The sequence below is a fragment of the Pinus tabuliformis genome, chromosome 5_1, assembly GCF_031772625.1.
Source record: "Pinus tabuliformis cultivar Carrire ecotype Pingquan chromosome 5_1, CPIR1, whole genome shotgun sequence".
NCBI lineage: Eukaryota > Viridiplantae > Streptophyta > Pinopsida > Pinales > Pinaceae > Pinus > Pinus tabuliformis.
This window is the reverse complement of record NC_142305.1, coordinates 940477766-940501542: the sequence shown is the minus strand read 5'-3', so window position 1 is coordinate 940501542 and position 23777 is coordinate 940477766. Positions and strand designations below refer to the sequence as shown.

Sequence of the window (23777 nt, the reverse complement as noted above, 5' to 3'; positions counted from 1 at the left end):
GCCAAAGAGAAGAAGTCCAAGAAAAGAGGAATTAAGAGATATCTAATATCCTGAGATAGTCTCCCTCACAAAAGGCTTGGTCATAGCTCCTAAATCTTTAATAAGATATGGTTATAATAAATAATAAGATGCATCGTGGCATCATGGAAGCATTAGAAACAAGAGCTCGTGACATCACCATAGGGAATCATGAAGGACAAACAGAACAAAATCCATGGCAATCAAATATGAAGGATATAGCTCTTGGGAACCTCATTGCAAACTTAAGAAAAGGAAGAAGTCATCCAGGACAAGGCTCATCATACATCAAGTCAAAAAGGAAACATCTGCCAGATAGGGATATACAAGATCCTCAAGATTCTCTGATGGAATCCTCATCGGAGGGTTCACTGATCTAGAGAGGAAGCAAGTGTTTCATCAGGAACTCCAACTTGTGGAGTTCATGGGATGATGGTATGATGACATAAGAGATGTAGCAGATAAAGGGGTTGAAGATCTTTTCAATCAAGGAAGCTATTGAAAGAAACCTAGATGACCTAAAGGTAAATGAGGTGTGTATGCTTGTATTTAATATTATAATGTCATGTTGTATGGTTGCAGATTACATGGATCACTACTATCTTGAGAAGCATGATCAAGGGAAAAAGGATCTCCTCCTCTGAAAGGATGCAGGAAGGCATAAGTCACACTAGATGAAATCAACATAATATGTCCTCATATGAAGTATGAGGTGGTTGACTACAATTAAGGAACTCTGATTGGAAGCTCCTGGGAATGGAATGTGTGAAGAAAGGAAGGAAGAGATCATGAGATATGCAACCATGATAAAGGCAATCAACATCCAAGACCAAGAAGATTTGACTAGGAAATCTCCCGGAAAGATATGAAGACTCTAATGGAAGTCTGAAAAAGATGGAGACCCTTGACAATGGATATCTTTGGGAGATGTGTCAACATGTATGCAGGATGTTGATACCTACAGGAAGATGTCATGATGAAAGACCATCATAAAGGTAATTTTGATTTAAGTGATTCATTTCTTATTTTTGAACAAATATCTGGATGGGCTTACGCAGGACTGTCAAAGGGAAGAACTATGGATGACTTACAAAAAGACCATATAAAAGGATGTAAGATCCTTCCGGAAAATATGGCATGAAGAAAGTAGCATGAGATGAAGCAATGTCAGATGAAGACTGATGGATCACTTTCTGATGAAAGGAATGATGACATGATTGACTAATGGATGAAAGTGATGGATGGTCTGTGCTCTATGTAGAAGCCACAAAATACGAAGACTCTTGGACAAAGAAATTCATGACATAGAAGGAAGGAGCTCTTCAAGCAGCTGGTTGAGGAGATGCTGTAGGTCCCCAATTAAGAGGGAGCCTGGAAGCAAGTTTCTTACTTGGGAGAAACTTGGAAATTCCTAAGCCAAGAGGGAGCTTAGGTACAATCCTTGTGTAGGAATGAGTACATTCCTTTATTGAAATATATATGTCCTCCCTAATTGAGAGGGAGAGATAGACACATCATTTTGGTCTTCACTTGGGAAGACAAAATGGAGAATTGGGTAATCATCTGGCATCCGATACTCTTTGAGGATGAGATAGGGCATCCAAGATAAGAGTAGCCATGGACTGATATTCTTTGAGGACTGGCTATCCAAAATAAAAATAGTCCGAAGTAGGTCATACTTTGTGAATACCCGGGTGGAGTATGTACCTTGAGAGACAATGATTATTGTGTCTATGAATCATTGGTCTCACCAACACTGTGCTTTGATCATATGGATAGCGCTGTTAGTCAAGGCCTTGCTATATGACAGTGCTGGTTGATATGATGCTAGACAGATGAGTTACCAATCTGATTCTTCTTATAAGAAATTATTCAGATTGAGAATGACCAAGTACCATGATGAATACCTCCCTAGTTAAGAGGGAGTGTTGAAAAGTGTAACTAGGTTCGGTCTTCATAATGACATGTAATTGTGACTTTTGTAAATGATGTAATGAAGAAAATAAAATTATTTTTGTAAGCCTTGTTTCATGGATTTCATGAGCAAGTGATTTTATTTTAGATGGTTCCCATTGAGAGCCTTAGGATTGGTCATTAAAAGTCAAAGAGTCTATGCCATGTATGAAGAACACTTTTTGGGGATATAACAATGTATTTGACTCTATAATGTGTCTAAATAGCCCTCCAACGACAAGCACACAGTCCTCTTCCTATGTCGGCCTACAAAATGAAATAATGACTCATGTCGGCTCACTCAAGGAGACACATCTATTCAAAGCTCAAGTCGGCTCATAAGCATATGGATGAATCACTATATATAGGAGGCTAGGCTCCTTGCATTACCACAGAACAAACTTCGCATGTCTCTGAGTTTTTCGGTGGAGAAGGCAGAAAAGAATTCAGATAGGATTCAGATGGGTGCAGTAAATGGGTCGGATGTAATCACAGTCAAAGGGAATACAGATCCCTCTGTATTTTGGATGGATAAGACAACAAGACAGTTTCAGATCTCCACAGAAAGGTCTCTCTGTATTTCAGACAGTATGGGTGACTGAATGTTGAAGGGAATCAGATCCCTCTAGAAGCACAGATCACAATGGCAACAAGTCTAAGGTGACAGAGAGACAGAAGCTCGGATCACAGTGGCAGTGAAGAGGCTCGAATGAATCAGTCGAAGGAAGATAAAGGGACAACTAGATGCTACCTTACAGTGATATGTACCTCTGTCTCAGTGTCATATCAAAGTGCAGTAAGGTGTCATATCTCTGTGATAAGAGGCTCGTTAAAGGAAACAATGTTAAGGCAATGATGAAGATCTCGGTACCAAAGCAATAATGAAGATCTCAGTGGAAGAGGAGTTAAGAAGAGGTTTGACAAGAGAACGTGTGTCTTGGTCTTGGAGTTGCTACTAGGTCAAGGGTCTTGGTCTCGGTATTCTTCAATTGGAATCTCTATAAGAAGAATTTGTGCGGTTTTTCCTCTCAAAGAGTGAGAGGTTTTGGCCCTGGCTCATAGTCTACATGTTGTGTCTCTTGTGTATTCATGTTTATGCATTGGTTACTGTTTGATGAATCTAACATGTAGAAGATCCTAATCTAATGAAGTAAAAAGCATTCACAAGCAGTCACTAATAGAAGAGAAATCACCTATTGTTAATGCCCTAGATTTCTCAACGGAATGGAATAGGTTTCTTATTCTCGTAGAGATTTGTTATCTTGTTCATCAGTTAGTGCAAAGGAGATCATTTCCTTATTTGAAATCATCTCCCCTAGATCTTATAGTTGAGATCTTATGAAGATATCCCTTCATCCTTTGATATCTTCAATTTGTGTAGATCAGATCTAAGTGATATGACCTTTCCTATCGCATCTTCAGAGAATAGTTAGACCAACTTATCATATATCTCTTTTGATATCTCCAATCTTGCTATATAGGGAATGATGGGACCTTTGACTGATTTCATAAGAATCCCTTGAGCCTTTTGATCCCTTTCCATGTATTCAAAATCTAGATAATGCTTCACCTTCAGATGGTTTGGAGACTTTTCCATTAATATGATCCATGACTTCACTTTCTTCGAGGACTATATCTATCCTACTTTTTCCATGCAAAGAAGTTCGATGACCCAACCAACTTATAGATCTCCTTGCAAAACGAAGTCATTTTACTAGATTAGATTATAGAATAAAAGATACTTACGTGATCAACAAGTGAAGATGAAATCTTCAAATTGATCCCTTTGATGGTGGTTGATGAAGATGTATTAATGCTTCCTCGAATGATCTTCTTAAGGATAAGGGAGGGGTCCTTGCTTCAATGAGAGGGCACTTGCCTTATAGTCTTTTGAAGATGATGACAATGTCTTTAGCCTTCTTTGGATAATTAGCCTTCACGATACTTCGACTTCTTCGGTGGTGAATCAGTGTAGATCCCATAAATGCTTCTAGGGTTTCGACTTTCTCCAAGATGATGTGATCTTTGTCCTTGAAGTGCTTCTCTTGGATGTCTATACTTCGAGCTACCTTGCTTTGTAGATCTCTTCAACTTGATGAGGGTCATGTGGTCTTTTTTATGATGACTAGAGGATCCCAAGACTTTTGCTGGTGTAGACTTCGATCTAGGGTTTGATGCTTTTATGTAGATCTCGACTTCACTTTTATATCCTTCAACTTGCTTTGTGCCTTTCTTGAAACTCGATACCATGTTGAGAAATCTAGGGCATCATGAATTAGGTGATTTCTCTTAATTAGTAACTGCTTGTAAGAGCCTTTTAGTTCATTAGATTAGGATCTTTTTGTTGCTTACGTTATTAGTGTTCGTCTTCATCAAATAGTACCAATGCATGAACATAAATAGACAAGAGACACATAATGTAGGCTATCATCTAGGGCCAAAACGTCTCACTCTTTAAGAGGAAAACCAACACAAATTCTTCTTATAGAGATTCCAATTGACAAATACCAAGACCAAGACCATTGACCTATTTTCCACTCCAAGACCAAGACACAAGTTCTCTTGACAGTCAACCTTCTTCTTGACTTTTCTTCCACTTCAATCTTCTGAGCATTGGGACATTGTCACCACTTGAGATCTTATCACTGTCTTCATATTGAGATCTCCTTTACTGTGAGACCTCCTTGCTGTCATACTATTGAGACCTTACTTCTGTGATGACATAGGTATAGTACCAAACCACTGTGATACATCATTGAATAATAGCTCCTTTATAGTACTTGAACTAGCACAGACCTGTGACTACTATATATATACTTGTCCGAACTATGTAGCACTGAGACCTTCTTTCATAGATCCAAAATTTTGTTTCTGTGATTAGCCCAGAAAAGACTCTCGCTGTCCCTTCCTCACCTATCCGAGTTCCTTCTATACCTTGACATTCGAACTTGTCTCTTATCCTCTTCGCTGTCACTGTGATCCAAATTTTAGAGGGATCCAAATTCCCTTGACTTCTCACCGAACTGTGATCCAAACTTCTTTGTTGCCATTGTTCACCCAAAATCTTTGAGAGATGTCGAAATTTTCTGTGGAAATGTGAAGACCTTACGCTCATATATATAGTAGTCTGTCCATAAATAAGCCGATCTATAAATCCGAATAGGTGTGTCTTCATAAGGTGAGCCGACATGAGTCCTTTCATTTCATTTTGAGGTTGACTTGAAGAGGAGAAGCATGTGCTTGTCTTGGAGGGAAATTAGACAATCCTATAGACTTAAACACATTTGTAACATGCCCAAGAGGGGTCCTTCATACATGAAATTAACTCTTTGACTTTAATGACAAATCCTAAAGGCTCTCAATGGGAGCCATCTGAAAATAAAATCTCTTGCTCATGAAACCCATGAAGCAAGCATTACAATAATAATTTTATTTTTTTCTTTTCATCATTTACAAAAATCACAATTACATGTCATTATGAAGACCGAACCTAGTTACACTTTTCAACACTTTCTAGGCCGACTTGTCCAGTTAGGCCGACTTGGTCTTGTTGAGGACAAAATGAATGACCCAAAAATAATTTTTTCTTTTTCTTACAAATAGTCCAAATGGAACTTTGACACATGACAAGCTAAGTTGCACAAAACGCCTGGAAGTTTCCGAAATGGGTATGACTGGAAATGCGGCGCCCAAAAAATGGAAACATTGGGCGAAACGCCATATATATATATATATATATTTGGATGTGTGTAATTTTTTTTGTAAATAAGTTAAAAAAGAATGAGACATATAAATGACATTTTAGAAGGAAAACCCAGTCTACGTTAACTCTCATAGATTATTTAATGATTCAAAATCCAAAATTATCATTTATAAATGAGGCCTTACATCTAAGATTCGAAAATCGACCTTTATACATGAGGCTTTACATACAAAATCAGCCTTTATATATGACTATATATGTGTTGAAAATGAAAAATGACATATGCTAATGACAAGTACAATTACATATCTTATAATTCTAATCTTCATCTTCATTAACAAAAATAGAACAAGTTGTTCTTTTGGCAGAACTAGAGCATGGATTGATTAGAGATAAATTAGTTTGTGAAGTGATTAGACATAAAATTTAGTGTTATATTAAATCTATTTTGGCCATAGAAGGGCTCCACGACCTTCTTGTGTGCTTGAGTGAGCCCGCAGAAGCAAAAAAACCACGAAAATGGGTCAAAATTGGCCGGAAACAGGGCAAAATTGGGCCGAAATGCCATAGAGACGTTTTAGCGACATTTCCAAATAAGGAAATGCCACCCAGACGTTCAGTCGTGTTTCAGCTGCATTTCGACGTTTCGGGAAATTTCAGGTACAGGGATGCCACCTTGGGGGCCGTTTCCTGCAACATATTTGACAAGTTTTTTTTTTGACTCAATAAATCCTAGAAGCATGAAGAACATGCTTTGACTAGAAACTAGTAATAATAATAATAATAATAATTTCTTTTCATTCTTTTTGTTTTTGCATGAAATACATATTGATACAAGTACATTCATAATTATGAAGAACAAATCTAGTTACATTTTTCAACAAATATTGATGATGAAGATCCCAAGATAGGCAATGATTTTGTGATATGTAGACTCTATAGGCCAGTTAGGGCGTCTTTGTTGATGTATTTTTGGTTTAGAGATGGATTGCACTCAATGCTATTTTAGTTATATGATTGAATTGTATCACCATGTAAATGTTTTATATATTTCATATTTTGTGTAATTCACTAATTTGTTATATTTTTAATACATATTATATTTTTTACTATATAATATATAACATGTCCTTTGTGTTATGCTCCAAGAGGTCACCGTGTCAGGTGTCAGATACTCGTATTTTTGTGTCCTTCGTGTCTTGTGTCCTCGTGTCACGTGACTTAGCTCAGAAGGAAGATTCCTCAAAATATTCACCTCCACACGAGCATGAGCATTAGGGTGTTTAGTGAGAACCATGCTTCTCTCACAAGCAGTAAATTTAAAGGTTGTACAATCTTATCAATTCATGCTTGGAAGTGTTTGAGAAGTTGAAGAAAGTCAACCAAATGGACAATCTATCTATGTTGCACTGGTTTTTGGGGTAGGGGAATGATAGGGACGGGGGGATGCATCCCAGGGAATTTTTTGAGCAATTTAAAAAAGAGTTGAGTGATATTCCATTATTGGCCACTAGACATAAGCTTTAGCTTTAGGAAATTCATGTAACTATTTTCAATTATTCCCTGCTAGACATGAGGTTTAGCTTTAGAAAACTTAAGTGTCACTATTTTCAATTTGAAATAAGGTCCATGAAAGATCTATCACATAGAGAACTGTCTTTATAGCAGTTTTCTTCCTTATATTTATTGTTAATGATGATTATGTTAAACATTAAAGGCATTGTCTTCTCAACAGGTTTTGCAGACTTTTACAGTTGTATATAAAACCAATATAATACTTTTGTTCTGTAAAGAGATATATTCATATTTCAGATTAAGAAGGGGATTGAATAGAAATTTATTCAAACATTTAGTACCCAATCCAAGTCACTGTTATTTGATTGTTTTCACAATGCTTGAGGTTGGGATGGTGGAAGCACTGAACTTGGAAACTCATGCACAATATGTAAAAGCTGAGATGATATGATAAATAAGAATGAACAAAAGTAATAACCACAAGGATTATCATTTTAAATGTTGCATTTTAATTTTTTTTTTGGTCTAGTTCACTGTACTAGAGATCGATACTAACTACATCAATGGAAAACCCACCCGTGTCTAGGTAAGCCAGTTATCTTTCATGTAGAAATTACTCCCAAAGAGCGACTCCTCCCTAGCACCCGAGCTACACCCACTTGACATTTTATATTTTCTTGATATTGAGGCTGCTTCTTGTGATTTTGCTACTGAAAATATGATCTCTCAATCACCAAAATCCTAATTTGAAACCCGTCATACAAAACTCATACCTTGGGCTGCAACTTGTACAACAAATTAAGATTCAATGCAATACAAAAATGATGGATGGGACAAATGATTATATTGTTCAATCATCAATGGCCATGATTGTCAAAACTGAAGATATATGCTTGGATTATTCCTGAATTCTGTCGAGAACATCCCTGAAATTTGCCCAGAAAATCATTGAAATCTGCCAAAAACATCTCTGAAATCTGCCTGGGAAGTCCTGGGGACAGCCAACAAGTCCCCAAGCCTGTGATGAAGTCCCCAGCAGTTTGGGGACATTTCCTGATGGTCCACAAGTCCCTGGAACACAGGAACACAGGAATGCAGGGTACATAGGTATTTTTGGTGGGAACGGGTCCCTGTGCAACTTAGAAATTTATGTTGGATGCAAAATGGACTCATACTAGGCTTGTACATATGCTAAATCACCAATCATCATCTACACACTGTTCAAAACGTTGCTTGTGCTGCATCTTCCTTGTACAACACTACATAGATGTACCCATTTCTCAAAATACGGAAGGACTCCACCATCCAATGCGTAAGCTCCCACTTATCAGGGTACCACTTGTAAAACTCCTTTTCCAAGGGCATCCGCCATAAGAGTGAAGAATGACAACCCTCTTCTTCAGTCGTGCAACAGATTTAACCTTGACATTTATTGAAAAATCTGTATCAAACTCTCACAATTGCGAGGGAGGATTAGGGATCAGCAGTGAGGAATATCCCTAACAATCGATGAAAATCTCACATCAAAAAGAACCAACACTTGCTTTGCCTTCCTAGGTGGAGGTTCAACAAGGTGCCCATTACACTTGCTAGTGCGCCGTTTGAAATAAAAAAAAAAGCTTCTTTTGATGGGTGGCCTCCTGATGTTGTTCCCACTGTTGGGCCAAACCTCTCAGCTCTTTCTTTCAACTTGCTTGAATCCCTGTGGTTTGAAAAGCCTCGAAGACCACTTCTTTGTACTAAACTCCAGATAAAGGATTATTGGTGATAAACTGGAGATCACCCATAGGCCATTTAAATCCTCTTGACAGCATTTAAATCCCCTTAACAGCATTGACCTTGTCTATCAAGTTTTTGTCTTTAAATTTTGATATCATCCATTACTTGCACAGTCATGTATGTCATAATGGAATCTAGAGCCTCTAGATTGACCATCTTTCTACTATCTGCGATAAGGAAAAGTAGGGCCCTGTTACAATAGTAAAAGCTGCCCCATCAATTCTGAGGGAAACAGGTTACTACTTACTAGCAAAGCCCCAATCTTACTACAAAACACAAAACAAGAAGTTGTCCCAACAAAGAGCAAGGTAGGGCACGAGAGAGCTATGACTCTGTTGTATCAAACAACCTCAAAATGTTCTAGATACTCATTTACAACCACTATCCCAACTCACAACAACCTCTAAACAAAGTTGTAGGAACCCATAGCAGCCTGACAAAGGCAAGTACCTATCACATTGGAGGAGGGAACATCTAGATGCAATCATGGATCAACTTGAGGGGAATACATGCAGGTGAAGGAGAGATGTAAACCTGTGAATCACACGAGAAAATGGGTAGTGTACACTCCATGAGCCACCAAGCAACACTATGAGGTACACAAATTAATGCACTGAACCCAGTTGGGGCCAGGATGGGCAGTCTTCTTTGTCCTTGTGAGTTACTCATCCTCCAATTTCTACCTATCCCAATTCTATGAGTTTTGTGGCCTATTTTATCAGATTTTTCATCAGAGTGACACGCTAATTAAGAGATAAAATATAAATAATGAACATCTAAGGATACTATTTCTTCCCTTTTTCTCTTAAGATAGTATTATTTTCTCTAAATTGGCATGCTTATTCAAAATAGTGTCTTACTTTATCTTAACGAAAATAGGATATAGATATTATCTAGCATAGTGCATATCCTTTTCTATCATGCGTTTTATAGGAAGGGCCTTTTGCACACCCACTTTGTATCGCAACTGTTGTTCTTACAGTACATCCTATTTGTGGTCATTAGCTGGACGTTAATAACATTATCTTATCATATCTTGTTTTATCTTCTCTCATCTTTTTCTAGATTTGTGTTCTCATTTCTCAAAAATAGTATTTTACCTTATTTTATATCCTCGAGTACTATTCTCAGAATTATTCTTGTCCTATTGTTATTTTGCCTAATGTTGAAGGAATAAGAATCTATTTAAAAACATCAGTACAAAGATAGGGGAGCATTTTGGAGATTCTATTCTACAGGTTTCTATAGTAGATTAATTCTCTGGCCAAGTGTAGTGCCCATACTGCCTTGGAGACTTAGGCTTGAGTTGGCACCTACACATCCCCAGACAAGTTACTTTATCTCTTGTAATTGTCTGAAATAATAAAAGCGACTGAATCTATTTTCCAGTTTTTAGCATTGTTTTCTTGGCTGATGGATTTTCAGATTTATATGTAGAGCAATATTATCAGAATCGGACTGGTTATCAAACCAGTTGACCCTAAAACCAGGAACCAGACCGGAACTGGAAAAAAAAACTGGTTGACCAAAGAATACATAAAATATTCAAATTTTGATAAAAGTTATATTCATGTACATCCATATAAACCCAAATCATTAAACACAAATATGCAAAGTTTCATGTATATATATATATATATATAGCAAGGGTGCATATAACCAAAATACATTGAGTGCAATCCATCTCTGAACCAAAAATACATTAACAAAGAGGCTCTAAATGGCTTCTAGAGTCCAGAAAAAATCCTGCTACATCCTTTATTGGATCGTCATCATCAAATATCATCTTCTAAGCATTAAAATAAGATAGAAAAAGCTTAACATGCCTAATTAGTGATTTTGCTTGAGTGAAGTGTACATTTTTACTAAGACCATGACAGAGGAATTCAACAATCAATGCCACCAACATTAAGGTACATTAGAGCTTGGTGCTCTTGATTAAATGCTAGTTCCACACCTTCATACATGACAGAATACAATGGAAACATTGCAATCCTGCCAATCCTGAAAACTGTTAAAGTCGCTGAATTTTGAATGGGAACTAAAATTCTACTTTCTCCATATGAAATCCAATGAAGTTGGAACCACTCTCAAACATTCTGAAAGAGTTGATGTTAATGTTAATTTAAGTAAATCACTTTTACTTCAATACTTTAACATTACCATTAATCACATAGTATTAGACTTTAGTAGGGTCCTAGGGTTGAGTATTAAGTTGCTTCCACTCGTAAATTATTGTTTTTTTAACAAATTTGAGTTTCATGGGTCCTTAGTGATGTCTTATGAAGTTGCACAGAATTGGGCGGTTCAGTGAAAAAGCACCAGTTCGGTGCCACTGGTTGGACCGGTTAGGGCCTGATAATGGTCAGACTGGTCGGCTCAACCAGTTCTGGGCCAGTTCTGATAATATTGATTTAGAGATATAGTTTTCTAATTTTGGTCCAGAAAATTATGTTTTTTGTTTCACCTGTAAGTTCTCCAATTTTATTCTCAAATTTAAGTTACAGGCATCTTTTTCAATTAGAAGAGAAAATTTTAGTCACCTTATTAGCAGTTATCAGCTCAGGTTTGTAACAAAGAATTCAGTCAACCAGCTAGATTATTATTTTAGCTGGAATCCACTAAGGGTGGACAAGGAATAAATTAAAATAAAAGCATTGCAACTAGAAGACTCGTACCTTTTGTGGACAGAAGAGTCCAATTCGGTAGATATTCACAATAGATTTCATACTTTGTCAAGATACGAGGATGTCAGGTAAGAAGACATTTTTATTCAGATACTAAATTGACAAGTACAATCTAAAAATATAGGCATGCATGAAAATCCTTGGTTGTGCAAGTCAAAACACATAATTTATGACAATCATCCATTGGATGCTTGAAGTTTGAAATAAGGATTATACATGCATAACTTTTAACAGTTTCGGTAAAGCTTATCCTGCCGTGTCTTTTAGAGAAATTAGTTTTTGGTTATGAACTTTTTACATACCCCCGAATATCTGAGGAAGATGTTGAAGTCCATAAACACTTTAAGATGTGATTTTAGAACTGGCAAGGCTTTTCCTTTTGCAGCTTGATTCAATGGTTTGGTGGAAATCAGCAGGCTTACTGAATACATTTTTTGGTTGTTTTGCAGCTTGTTGATTCAGCGTTTGATCTGATGAATGCACCTTTCGGTGACCGATAGATTACATATACAATTTTAGCATCTACTTTGTATTGGCAAGGCTTGAGTGAGGTAGTCATTTTAAGCCTAGGCATCCTTGTCACCATGAAACATGTGCATTACATATGAGATTTTTATTGTGGTTTTGACAAGCTACAAGTCATCTTTAGCCATACTGCCATGGAATACTTTCTTAGAAAATATGTGATTACAAGAGGGAATGTAATCGTGATTTGAGTTTGTGCAATGTTGTCAAGAATTGAATGATAACATGATACGAAATGAAAAGATTTCAGTATGCCAAAAAATTCAGTGTAGTAGATTCATATGATTTAAATACACGGGTCTAAACTTTAAAGATATGCTTCCAACATGTGCAGAACAGATCACCTTCCATTTCCTAATTTTTCTAAATAGAAGGCCACATGACAAAGAGGGAACAAAATGGTTCTCCAAATGCTCATTCACATTTGCATAGCTACAAGCACCTACTCAACTTATAGCAGTAAATAAAAAATAAGAGAAGTGTAATCTCTTGCAGATACAAATGACACTAAAGAGTTCAAGTGTAGTTTTTATCAGTAGTTCAAAAGATTCTCATTTTTTATGCAAAGTTTGTTTCTTGTTGCCAATCATATATAAGCAGTCAAGAGAACTATTTGGAGCTAATTAAGAGCAAAGGGGTGCAGGTCTGCATGTACTCAATAGAATCCCCATCTCTCTGAGCAATCTATATTGCTGTTTGGGAATTTATCCGTGCACCGTACACTGCAGTGGGCCTCAAATTGTCCTCTAAACCTCTGAAATGTTATTCTTTTTTGAATGCCGTACAACTTAAACATAAGTTCGAGGTTTGTTGAAGAGCTGGATTTGAGTGTCATCTGCAAATAGTAAGAAAGTACTTTCACTGTCTTATTATAATAGCCTCTTCTATTGAAGTCTCAAGTGTAAAAATCTGAGTTATTGACCTATCTGAAAATGCATTCATGCTGGGACATTTCCAAGAATTTACACTGTTGCGACAATGACTCATAAATTCCATTTCTATGCACTAACTAAAGTCTCTTGTGATGGAAGACAATATGCTCTTTTTCTTAGTTGTGTGTTTATCCTCCCATAAATGCATGCCAGCTTACTTTATAACAAAGGAAAACAAGCCATGTTAATAGGTTGGATATCATGAAATTCTTATTCACCATACTCATCATGCAAGTTTGTTTTCAATAATTTATCAAAATGTGGGTGCAGAAGGGAAGAAAAATTGCCTTAATGTTGTTTTTTAATGCTTATTGCTTTAGGAGAAAATTATTGCAAGAAAGTCCTCACAAGCGTTAGTTACTAGTTAAATTATAAATTCAAAGTTCAAACATAGGAGCACAGTTGGTCTATGTTGTTTGCTTTTAATGCTTATTGCTTTGGGAGAAAATTATTGTAACAAAGCCCTCGCAACCCTTTTAGTTACTAGTTAAATTATAAATTCAAACATAGGAGCACAATTGGTCGCTGCTTTCGAACATTACAGGTTTGTTGCTTGTTGTAAAAGAGAAAAGATGCCGTGATCATTGCACGAGATTGTATAACAGTAGTCATAATGCTTTTGTAAGAAGGCTGAAGGTGGCAGTAATTCAAGCAGATAACACTGTAACGAGGGTATACCAAAGATCCAAGAAGTGTCAAAGCTGAAATGTAGGTTCATACTAAAGCTTATCCCAGGGCAGCACATAAAGATATATTCATTCCATAGTAAAGAATCATCAAAGGCGTTGTGCCATCCATGAAGTGTATTATTTGAAGAACATGATAATATCTGAAGGATTTTTTCCAAGATGAAAAAAACTATTAAAATGTGATATATCTTCTAAAGTGATATCTATCTGGGTAGTATCATAAATCAGATGAGGCCCGAGGGATGCTTGCATGTTCTGTTCAAAGGAGCGCCAGTGCAAGTAGAAAGATTAGAGAGGTCTCCTCTTGCTTGTGACTCTTCAAATCCAGGGTGTTGCATTAATTTCTTCAAACCCAGGCATTACCAATCATTTTGCTCATCTCACCCTTTCCTTTAGTAAGTGTTTTATAGAGAAGCTTTTTATGATTTTGAAACTTGCATTTTAAAGACTCTTAAAAACAAAAAAATACATCAATCTCAGTTCAATGCAATTCTGTTTAATCAAGGATGAGTGTGAATGAAGAAAATAATGAAGGTAAGGTATGCTACTATCATCATGACAAGGAGGATAATTTTTAAGGTTCTTCGGCAAAGCATTTATGACTGAACTCGTGGGTTAGCAATTCCGCGAAAGATGTAATATTCTTAAAAGTAACCATAAATGCATCGTCTAGAACTACTATAATTTGAAAATCATAGCATAATGCAAGTAGTTTAGGGAATGGTGTGACATGATAAATCAATCATTGAAGCAAAGGATATCTCGGATGTTTTGGCAGTAGTCAGGACAAACCTGAGACCAGTTGTTCCTCTTAAGTAAATACTTGTTACTCAAGTGCACCTTCGGTTGGTCCAGTCCCGGTGATGCAGACGAGCAATCTGGATTCTAATGCTGACCACACAAGCAGGGACCTCGGTAAAAGGAAAATAAGTTACTAGGATACAAAAACGGATATAGGGATGACCACAAATATATTAGCTTTATAGAAGATTTTGGATATCATACGGTTGGGCATGATGCACACATGTATATTGAACTTTTTGTTTTAAAATATGATATTAGATTTAAATTAGATTCAGTGAAGCAGAATGAGTTGTCAAGTTTAATCCTAAGTAACCAGGAATTTTGTATTATTATGCAGGAACGTTTATGTAGTTGTGAGAGATACTTAGGAATTTTGGATTCTTATGTAGAAATGTTTATGTGGTTGTGACATATATTGCGTTGAAATTCTTGCATTTGTTTTTGGATATATATATATATATATCGCGATGTGCTCTTATATATATATGAAATGAAATTTTAAGGTTTACGAGACTAAAAATAGTCTATGAGACCATTAGTTCCTTGTTTTTCGTTTTTTGCAATTCAATCTTTTTCCGATTCAGATTGATGATGAGCTGGCCCCACCTTCCAACAATCCCCTCGCTAAAAAGACAATGCCAAGAAATTGATGCTAACATGTTCTCATAACTTTCTTTGATGTCTTTGAATGCATCACATTCCAAAATGAAATGTTTTTCTGATTCCACACCCATTCTTCCCGAGCTTCTTTAGGTCTTTTCCACCGTCTTGATTCACACCGAAGTTGATGTGAGTTGGTCCTTAATTGAGCAATAAAAACTTTTACCCTCCACGAAATGCTAGCTCCAATGAACTCTTTTTGTTCTAGATCACACACAGGGTTGAATTCCTCGATGTAATATTTCTTCTTTCTACCCAACTCTTTTCCCCATACCTTTTTACGAAACTTCTCCATAACAAAATCCTTTAGCTCCTTGCTATATGTGGGACAGGCATTGAGGTAGATATTCCATTTTTGCATCCATGTGTAGTTTTGTTTCATCCATGTTTTCTTTCTTTCACTCATGCCTTCATTGAATATAACATTAGACCATCTACCTACTCTCATTTGCTCAATTCTTTTTAGATATCTTATGAGCCGCACCATAGCAATTGCTTCAATGGGTGTTGCTCATGTTTCACTCAACATTATCTCATAAGGTACCGACTTTTTTTATTTTGAACTTGCTTATGATCAAGCATTTTTGGATTTTTTCAATTTGTTTCCATTTTGGAGAAGAGAGTGCTGCTAGCCCACAATTCACATCCATATAGCATCACTGGACAAACTAGGAGTTCAAAAAGCACTTTAATCGTTTTCCAATTCCATAACTTTGCTTCTCTACATCTATTTTGAAGAGCATATAATGCATTCCACCCTCCTAAAATTCTCTTCTTTCTGCAGTGCTCCCAATGAAGTTTGTCGTTGAAATCAATCCCAAGGTACTTGTACTCATTTACTTCTTCAAGAATGTTGTCTTCAAAGAAGAAAATATGCCGACTCTGTTTCATTTTATTAGAAAAAATCATTATTTTGGTCTTGCTAATATTGACTTGCATCTCCACTGCTCTACAAAAATGCTTAAGGGCATATAAGTGCATTTGTAGTCCATGGGCCAATTTAGAAATCAATACAATATCGTCAGAATATAAAAGAAGTTTATCACAAACTCCCCCAACCGAACACCATCTCCACCTTGTAAATTTAGCCACTCTTCCAATTTATCAATATATAGACCAAAAATAGTAGGAGATAGAGGCACCCTTGCTTGACTCCAATGTCACTTCTAAAGCTTTCTGAAATACCTGCCGAGGTTCTAATTTTGACTCACTTCTTCATAAAGTCTATGGACAATGACTCTATAATGCACATGAACTTCAAGTTCTTCCATTCTACGCCACAACTTATCAAATGCTTTTTTGAAGTCAACAAAACAGCAAAAAACTTCTTCTTTGTCCTCCCAAACCTTTTCAACAATGTGTCTCAACGTGATGCCATGATCTATTGTAGGATGTTTCGGCCTACACCCCGCTTGTCCTCTTGCCCTCTTTTCTTTTATGCCCACTTACTAATTCTGTCTTTTACCATGCTACTGAAAAACTTTGCAAACAAAGGATTGATCATAATTGTTCTATAGTTGGATGGATTATTAATGTCTGCACTTTTAAAAAGGGGTATTGCTAGGCTAGTTATCAAGTCTCTTGGGAATCCTTGCTGAATGATGATGTTGAAAATTTCCATGATGGGTGGTGCAAGAGCGTTCATTCCCCATTTTAGATACTGTGCTTGAAGTTCAACCAAGTCCTTTGCCTTTCTTGTTTTCAACGTCTTAATTCCATTCTCCATCTCTTGTAATGTGAAGAGCTTTGAATTTGTGTTGATCCTAGGGGGGACTCTGCCTCAGATTCTTTCTCATAGAGTTGCTTGCATATTCAAACCATTGATTGGCTGTAATATTATTTTCAATTTGCTTCTTCCTTGGTTGCAGTTCTTGCCAAAAAAGCTTTGGATTATTCTTGCTTAAATATATTAACTCTTCTCTCCTTGTTTGCATGAACTCATCATTTTTTCATTTTAGTATTTGCTTATATAACTTTACATTCATCTTCTCTTTTCCTGCCTTTTTCAAGGTTTTCCTTGCCATTTTGCATTCCTAATCAAACCAAGCATTTACAGGAAAACAATTTGATTTTGATTTCCTATTTTTTGCTCTTTTGCACTTCTCAAGTGCACTTTGAATTATATTTGTTAACTCATGACGGTTGAAGCTTTTGAAACCAGTTTTCTCCTTCCGAATTATTCTCTCTAACATTGTCTTGAAGATAGTACAATTTTCTTGTGTTAGAAGAATTTTGCCCCTTGATAGTGATTGTTGAAAGCATTGGGTTTTCATCCTATGTTGCCTTTCTTCTAACCATGATAACCTTATATAAATTGGGTTATGGTCTGATTTTAAGTCCGAAATATGCTCTCCAATACTAACTTTGTCTATCTTTTCTATTAAGCTTTGTGAACACATCACATAGTCAACGACACTTGCCCCATTGTATGTGTTACAAGTGAAGTTCCTAGACCTTTTCCATCTATCTAGACCATTGCAAATAATTAAGTTGAAAGCCCCACACAGTGTAAGCAACTCCTCTCCAAAATATGTGTGTGTGTGGGGCGGGGAACGTGCATAGAATATCAATTTTAAACATATTTGAAATAGATCTTGTACAAATACTTGATCTGCTCCTTTTTGGTATTAGATTCACTAAGGATCTATGAAATATCTGGGAAAGCTCAAGATTGGATATATATCTCGGGGTATTCAAGAAGCAAGGGAGAATATGACTTCAGAGGGAAATATGCATGGTTAGGGTAATTGTGTACAACCATTTCCATGTTATACATAGTACAATATTCAAATATTGAATGTCGATGAAATATTATAAGGTGTGGTTGTGATAAATATTTTTATAAATGTATTGTACAAGGGAGTTACATCAATAGTGCATGGTTGTGGTAAATGTTTTTGATAAATTTTATCTTGAGGGGAGTTACAACTGCTGATGGTTAGGGAGTGAAAAAGTTTAAAATAGTATTTAGAATTTGGAAAATAATTGCAAAAAAACCAAAATCTTCTATATGCAAGAAAATAGATGATAATCTATTAGATTATTATATTAAAAATATGTGAGAATGTCTCTATATATAAATAACGGAAGATGTACAATGGATAGTTATCACACTGGGACAGAGGAGAGATCTTATGTGAGCTTACAACCAAAAATTGTTCACTTGATTTAGAAAATATGCATGGGAAGATGTAGATGCATGGGCAAAATAACACCAAGGAGTGAGTTATTATAAGATTCGAAGAATATTGCATATGCATTGGAAGATGCAGATGCATGAGCAAAATAACACTAACATGGAATTATAAGATTCGAAGAATATTGCACTTGTACACTTTTGTCTATTAGGGAATATCATTGGTTAGATAATCTCTCTCCAAGATTGTGTCCTATCTTTGGGTGTTTGCCTTTATAATTTATGAAGTGCGACATATTTGATATGTCTGGTTGCTTAATATGGTGTGGCACAAGAGTTCACATTTGTTCTTGAAGCCAATGGTGATGATTTGGGCAATTTGAGTTGAAGATTGTGATTGAGCGAATGTTGTTGAGAATCTTATTTGAAGGTTACAAACAATCATCAATTTTTTTTGAAGATTAATATAACAATGTTGTGCTATTCTACTCTATTAAAGGTTGGAATTTGACCTTCAATGAAGTGTGTTCTTTTATTAACATTCCATAAAATAATTTGAGTAATCATAATGAAAACTTGCCAGGGTTATTTTAGAATTTGTTTAGAACACAATAATGTTATGTATGGCCTTAAAAATTGTCATTGAAGACATGCATTTGTTAAACGCCTTGACATTAGAGAACATCTAGCTTGGGTAAAATATATCCCTGTCAATTTCTTTAGGAATGTAGAGATATCTAAAAAGTTTTAATTTAATTGGTAATAATGTTTAACATTAACCAAAAGTCATTAAATTACTTCGAGAAACCTTTGCATGCTACTTGCTAGATGTTTCTTGATGTTGTATTGTGTATTCTTTGGTTTAGTGTAGTAACTCTTTCAAGTAATTTGTGGAGGAGATAAACCACTTGAAACATTCTTGTGAAAGACATTGTAAAATTTGTCTCAATTTTCCTAAAGATTCGCTTCAAAAAATAATCATTGTTTGATATATGCAATTTTTTTATTAAATTATGGTGAAGATATTTATAAATAAATAAATAAATGTAAATAATATTGATTGTGGCAAAGAGGGTAAAGCCTCTTTTTCAATGGCTACTTTGTAAGAAACCATTAAGAAAGGGGTATTGCCTCCTTTTATTATGTTTGTGTTATGTATAAAATTAATAAAATAAGATAACTATACGAATATATTAATTATGTGTTAACTCTGGTATTGGAGCAACTTTGTCGTCGGGTGCCCTCGCTATAGTCCTTGCAACAACCATTATTGTTTTCCTATTGCCACTGTTTTGCTTGCCCATGACACCACCTAGTTTGTTTGTCAATGTCATTCCCATTGCTCCATGCTTCCCACAATTTTGTCCATGGGTTGACTCCACCCTCCGCTGGCTCCATTGTTCTCTTGTTTGTTTGTTTGTTCACTATCTATTGGTTCTCGACACTGCCACGATTGTCCAATTAAAAAAAAAAATTCAACTATCTTGCTACGTCATATTTTCCCTGCCCCCATTGTTTGTTGTCTTTGCTATGCAACATTTCCTTGCCTCGTTGTTCGTTGTCCTTGATCCGCTTCTCATCTACCTGCTGCCATGCCGATTCGCCGCCTGCAACAATCTGTTGCAATCACATTTTATGTTAAGTCACACACACACACACACACACACACACACACACACACACATATATAGATAATTTAAAAAAAATAATAATCTCAAAAGTAAGTCAAGATAGATCGAAAAACATCATTAGTTACTTGAACTATGATGATGAGCGAATTCAAGAGATTGGACGAATTTGAAAAACTTACCCACAATTATGAAATATATGAAGAGCTACAGAAGAAAAAAATTTATTTAGAAGATCAACTCCATCAAAATTATGACACCATTCGAATAGAGCAGGCAAACTTGTAGAATTCGGTTAATCAAAACCACAATCAAGTGATGAATGTTTTAAGTCGACACATGCAATCAATGAATGACACAACGAATTGACAACAAGACTCTTCAAATATGACATACTTGGAAAGCTCGCCTCGCCCTCCCAAGTCTCCGCATTCATCTACCATACTAGATCCACAAATCAATATATTGAATCCTCATAATATAATGATTCATAACCAATTTCCACCATAACCCAACCAATCGATTTTCACATATCAACAAAGGGCAAAGCTTGAATTTTCAAAATTTGACAACAATGAGAAGCATCGTGTAGTATGTTTCAACAAGCATACGAGTATTTTGAAATTTACAATATTTATAGTGATGACAAAAACATTAAGCATGCATCCATGCATCTTGAAGGCGATGCATATAACAAGTATATGTGGCAAAAGAAGTTAGCTTTTGCAACTAGTTGGAATAAATTCAAAGATAACTTATTTAAATGATTCCAAGGTATCAAGGAAGAAAAATTCTTTACATCACTCACCAAACTACATCAAAAAGCGTGGACAAAGTATACTCGAGAATGGGAAAAACTGGCTACACAAGTACCTAGATTATCAACATGATGCCTTAATCAATCATATATTACTGGACTTAAATTGTATCTCTAGTATGAACTTGAATTTCATGATGTTACAATTATGGAAGAAGAAAGCAAAAGCTATAGAAAAAATAGTCCAAAGAATACCATTGTCGAAAATTGAAAGAGTATATTCAATGCGAAGGATTTCCCAAACTACCGACAGAGAATACAAAATACCTTCCACCACATCTAAGAGGAGGAAAACCTAATCTAGAGGTCCAAAGAATAATAGAAAGTAATGCAAACAATGTGGTGACAAAATGGGACCCCAGAGACAAATGTTTTAAGGGAAATAATACCAAGAATATATATAAATGTGAAACAAAAAATGACTAAGATAGTGAAGAATCATACATTGAAGAAGTTGAGGATTCTCAACAATTTTCCCCATACCCAGATGATGACAATGTTAAACAAGTATTACTATCAACCATTATAGGAATAACCAAGCTCCAAACCTTAAAGTTAAAAGGGCATATCAAAAAGATAAATTTAATGGTTCTAATAGATATAGGAAGCATTCAAAATTTTGTTGACACAAATCTTGCAAAAAGGTAAAATATTTTCACATATTCGGTGCCTATTATGAAAGTGATGGTAGCAGATGGAAAGAAAATCGAAGGAATAAGAAAATGCCATAAGGTTAAATTGTAGATTCAGGACTACAATTTAGAATCCTTGTTTTACACCGTACCACTTGGAGTGGATGTGGTCCTTATTGAAGAATTTAGGGCATCTGGGTTATAGTGAGATTCTTCTAACGATGATAACTATTTGTGAGATACTTTTACCTTTTCTTGTTAGCACAATCTTTACTTATTATTATTAGTTGTATTCCCTTTACTTCGTCAAATAGTTACCAAAATAGAAGAGACAAGAACACAAGATGTTGGCTCTCAGCCAGGGAAAAAACCTCTCTCACCTAGAGAGGAAAACCCTTCTACAATTTTCTCTTATTGAAACTTCGATTGAAAAATTCCAAACCCTAGTCCCTTTACTTTAGTATGCCTCCAAGACCTTGTCACTGCTCTTCTAGGCTCCTTATGTTGATCTTCCTTTCTGCACTACTTTGCACTAGAACTAAGGAAACTTGGTCCTTAGTCTAATAGCCCTTTACAATAAGTTTCATTCCAACCTTCCTTAGATTTAGACTCGGCCTTCTAGAGATTCCTTTTCGGTCCTTCTTTGTACACACTTGATACACAGTATCAAGGTCTCTTTCTTGCTGTGGAAACCCTCCTTCACACTATGTATACTTTCGGTCTTTCCCTGAAATATATGATATCAAGATAGAGACTAATATCATCTCTCTTTTTGCACACCTTGCAGTCCTTTCCTCCCTGCTGTATGGTCCTTCCTGTTCATACTTATTTTCGGCACTAGATAGCATATCCATTATGTCACTGTTGTCTCCTGAAGTGACCTTCGACCTGCCTTAAATATGCAAGGTAGGTACAGACCCAAAACAAAGAGCCCTTATTACATAGCTAAAATCCCTTTGTTCTTCGTTGAATAACCTTTTCCTTACGCATCAGAACACAAACTTTTTCTCGCACTTAAATCTCAGAACTTGATCGAATTGATGTCTCTAAATGAGACTGCAGTTCCTCCTTTATATAGGGACTGTCTCCCTCTTCTATGCTGACTTGACTTTTGTGGGTAGGTCGACTTCATCAAGGGGTATATTCAATCATAGTTGAGCCGACTTCTATGGAGCTTCTTGACAAGGTCTTGGAGCATACAATTACTTCAATAAATTGTTCTTTTCAAGTGTAACAACACTTCATATACATGACTCTAAATTATATATTTATGATAAGATGACAAATCCCTAAAGACATCAAGAAGTCTTTGACGTATAAAAACTCCTTGCTCATGAAACCCATGAGGCAAGCATTGAAAAATACGTTTTATTATGTTTGTCTCTTCATTAGATGGATTTCTAATTACTTAGTCAATATGAAGACTGAACCTTGTTACACTTTCTTCAACACTCCCTCTTAACTAGGGAGGTATTCATACATCATTACAAGGTGTTTGGACATTTTCAATCTGAAGAATTCACATAAGAGAAATTGAATTGGCAATCCATTTGATATAGAATCGTAATAACCAACATTGTTTCCACAACAAGGCCTTGAATGAAAGCTCTATATCTCATTAGATCAGAGCACAATGTTGGTGAGACTAATGACTATAGACACCTTGATCATTGTCTCTCAAGGTACATACCCACCCGGGTGTTCACTGAGTATGACCTTCTAGGACTATTCTTATCTTGGGTTCCCAACCCTCAAAGAATATCGGTCCTCTTGCTTACTCTTATCTTGGATGCCCTACACATCCTCAAAGAGCATTGAATTCCAGTTGATTACCTAATCCTCCATTCTTTCTTCCCAAGTGAAGACAAGAATGTTGCGTCTATCTCTCCCTCTCATCTAGGGAGGATATGTCCATTCCTGTGAAGGAATGTACCCAAGCTCCCTCTAGCTAGGGACTTGCCCAAGCTCCCTCTTAATTAGGGACTTGTCAGAGCTCCCTCTTAACTAGGGTCTCTCCTTTTCATTAACAACTTCTTTGTGGGTCCTTTAGCTCCTTGATCAATTTATGATGTCATGAAATTCAGTCGAGCTTCTTCCGTGTAGGGTATTAGCCATCAATCTCTTTCCTTCTTGGTTCGTCATGTCATTCATTTCTTCATGGAAAGTGGCCTTCTTGGTATATATCTGGAACCTTATTCATATGGATAATTCTTTCTCATCATGCTTCTTTAAGGAATTTCCACACCACATGAATGTTAGTTGTACTTGTACTTACAACTCTTGTTCCAGTATCCCTGCA

At 36.1% G+C, this 23777-nt stretch overlaps 1 protein-coding gene across 1 annotated transcript in view; it reads left to right on the top strand.

The window, feature by feature from the left end:
- Positions 1–12494, top strand: part of LOC149167871 (uncharacterized) — a 135814-nt gene extending 123320 nt beyond the window's left edge. The window contains exon 4 of the mRNA XM_089433217.1: positions 12105–12494. Within this exon, the coding sequence (XP_089289343.1) occupies positions 12105–12155 (51 nt within the window). The 3' untranslated portion in view covers positions 12156–12494. The remainder of the gene's footprint in view (positions 1–12104) is intronic.
- Positions 12495–23777: the final 11283 nt, after the last annotated feature.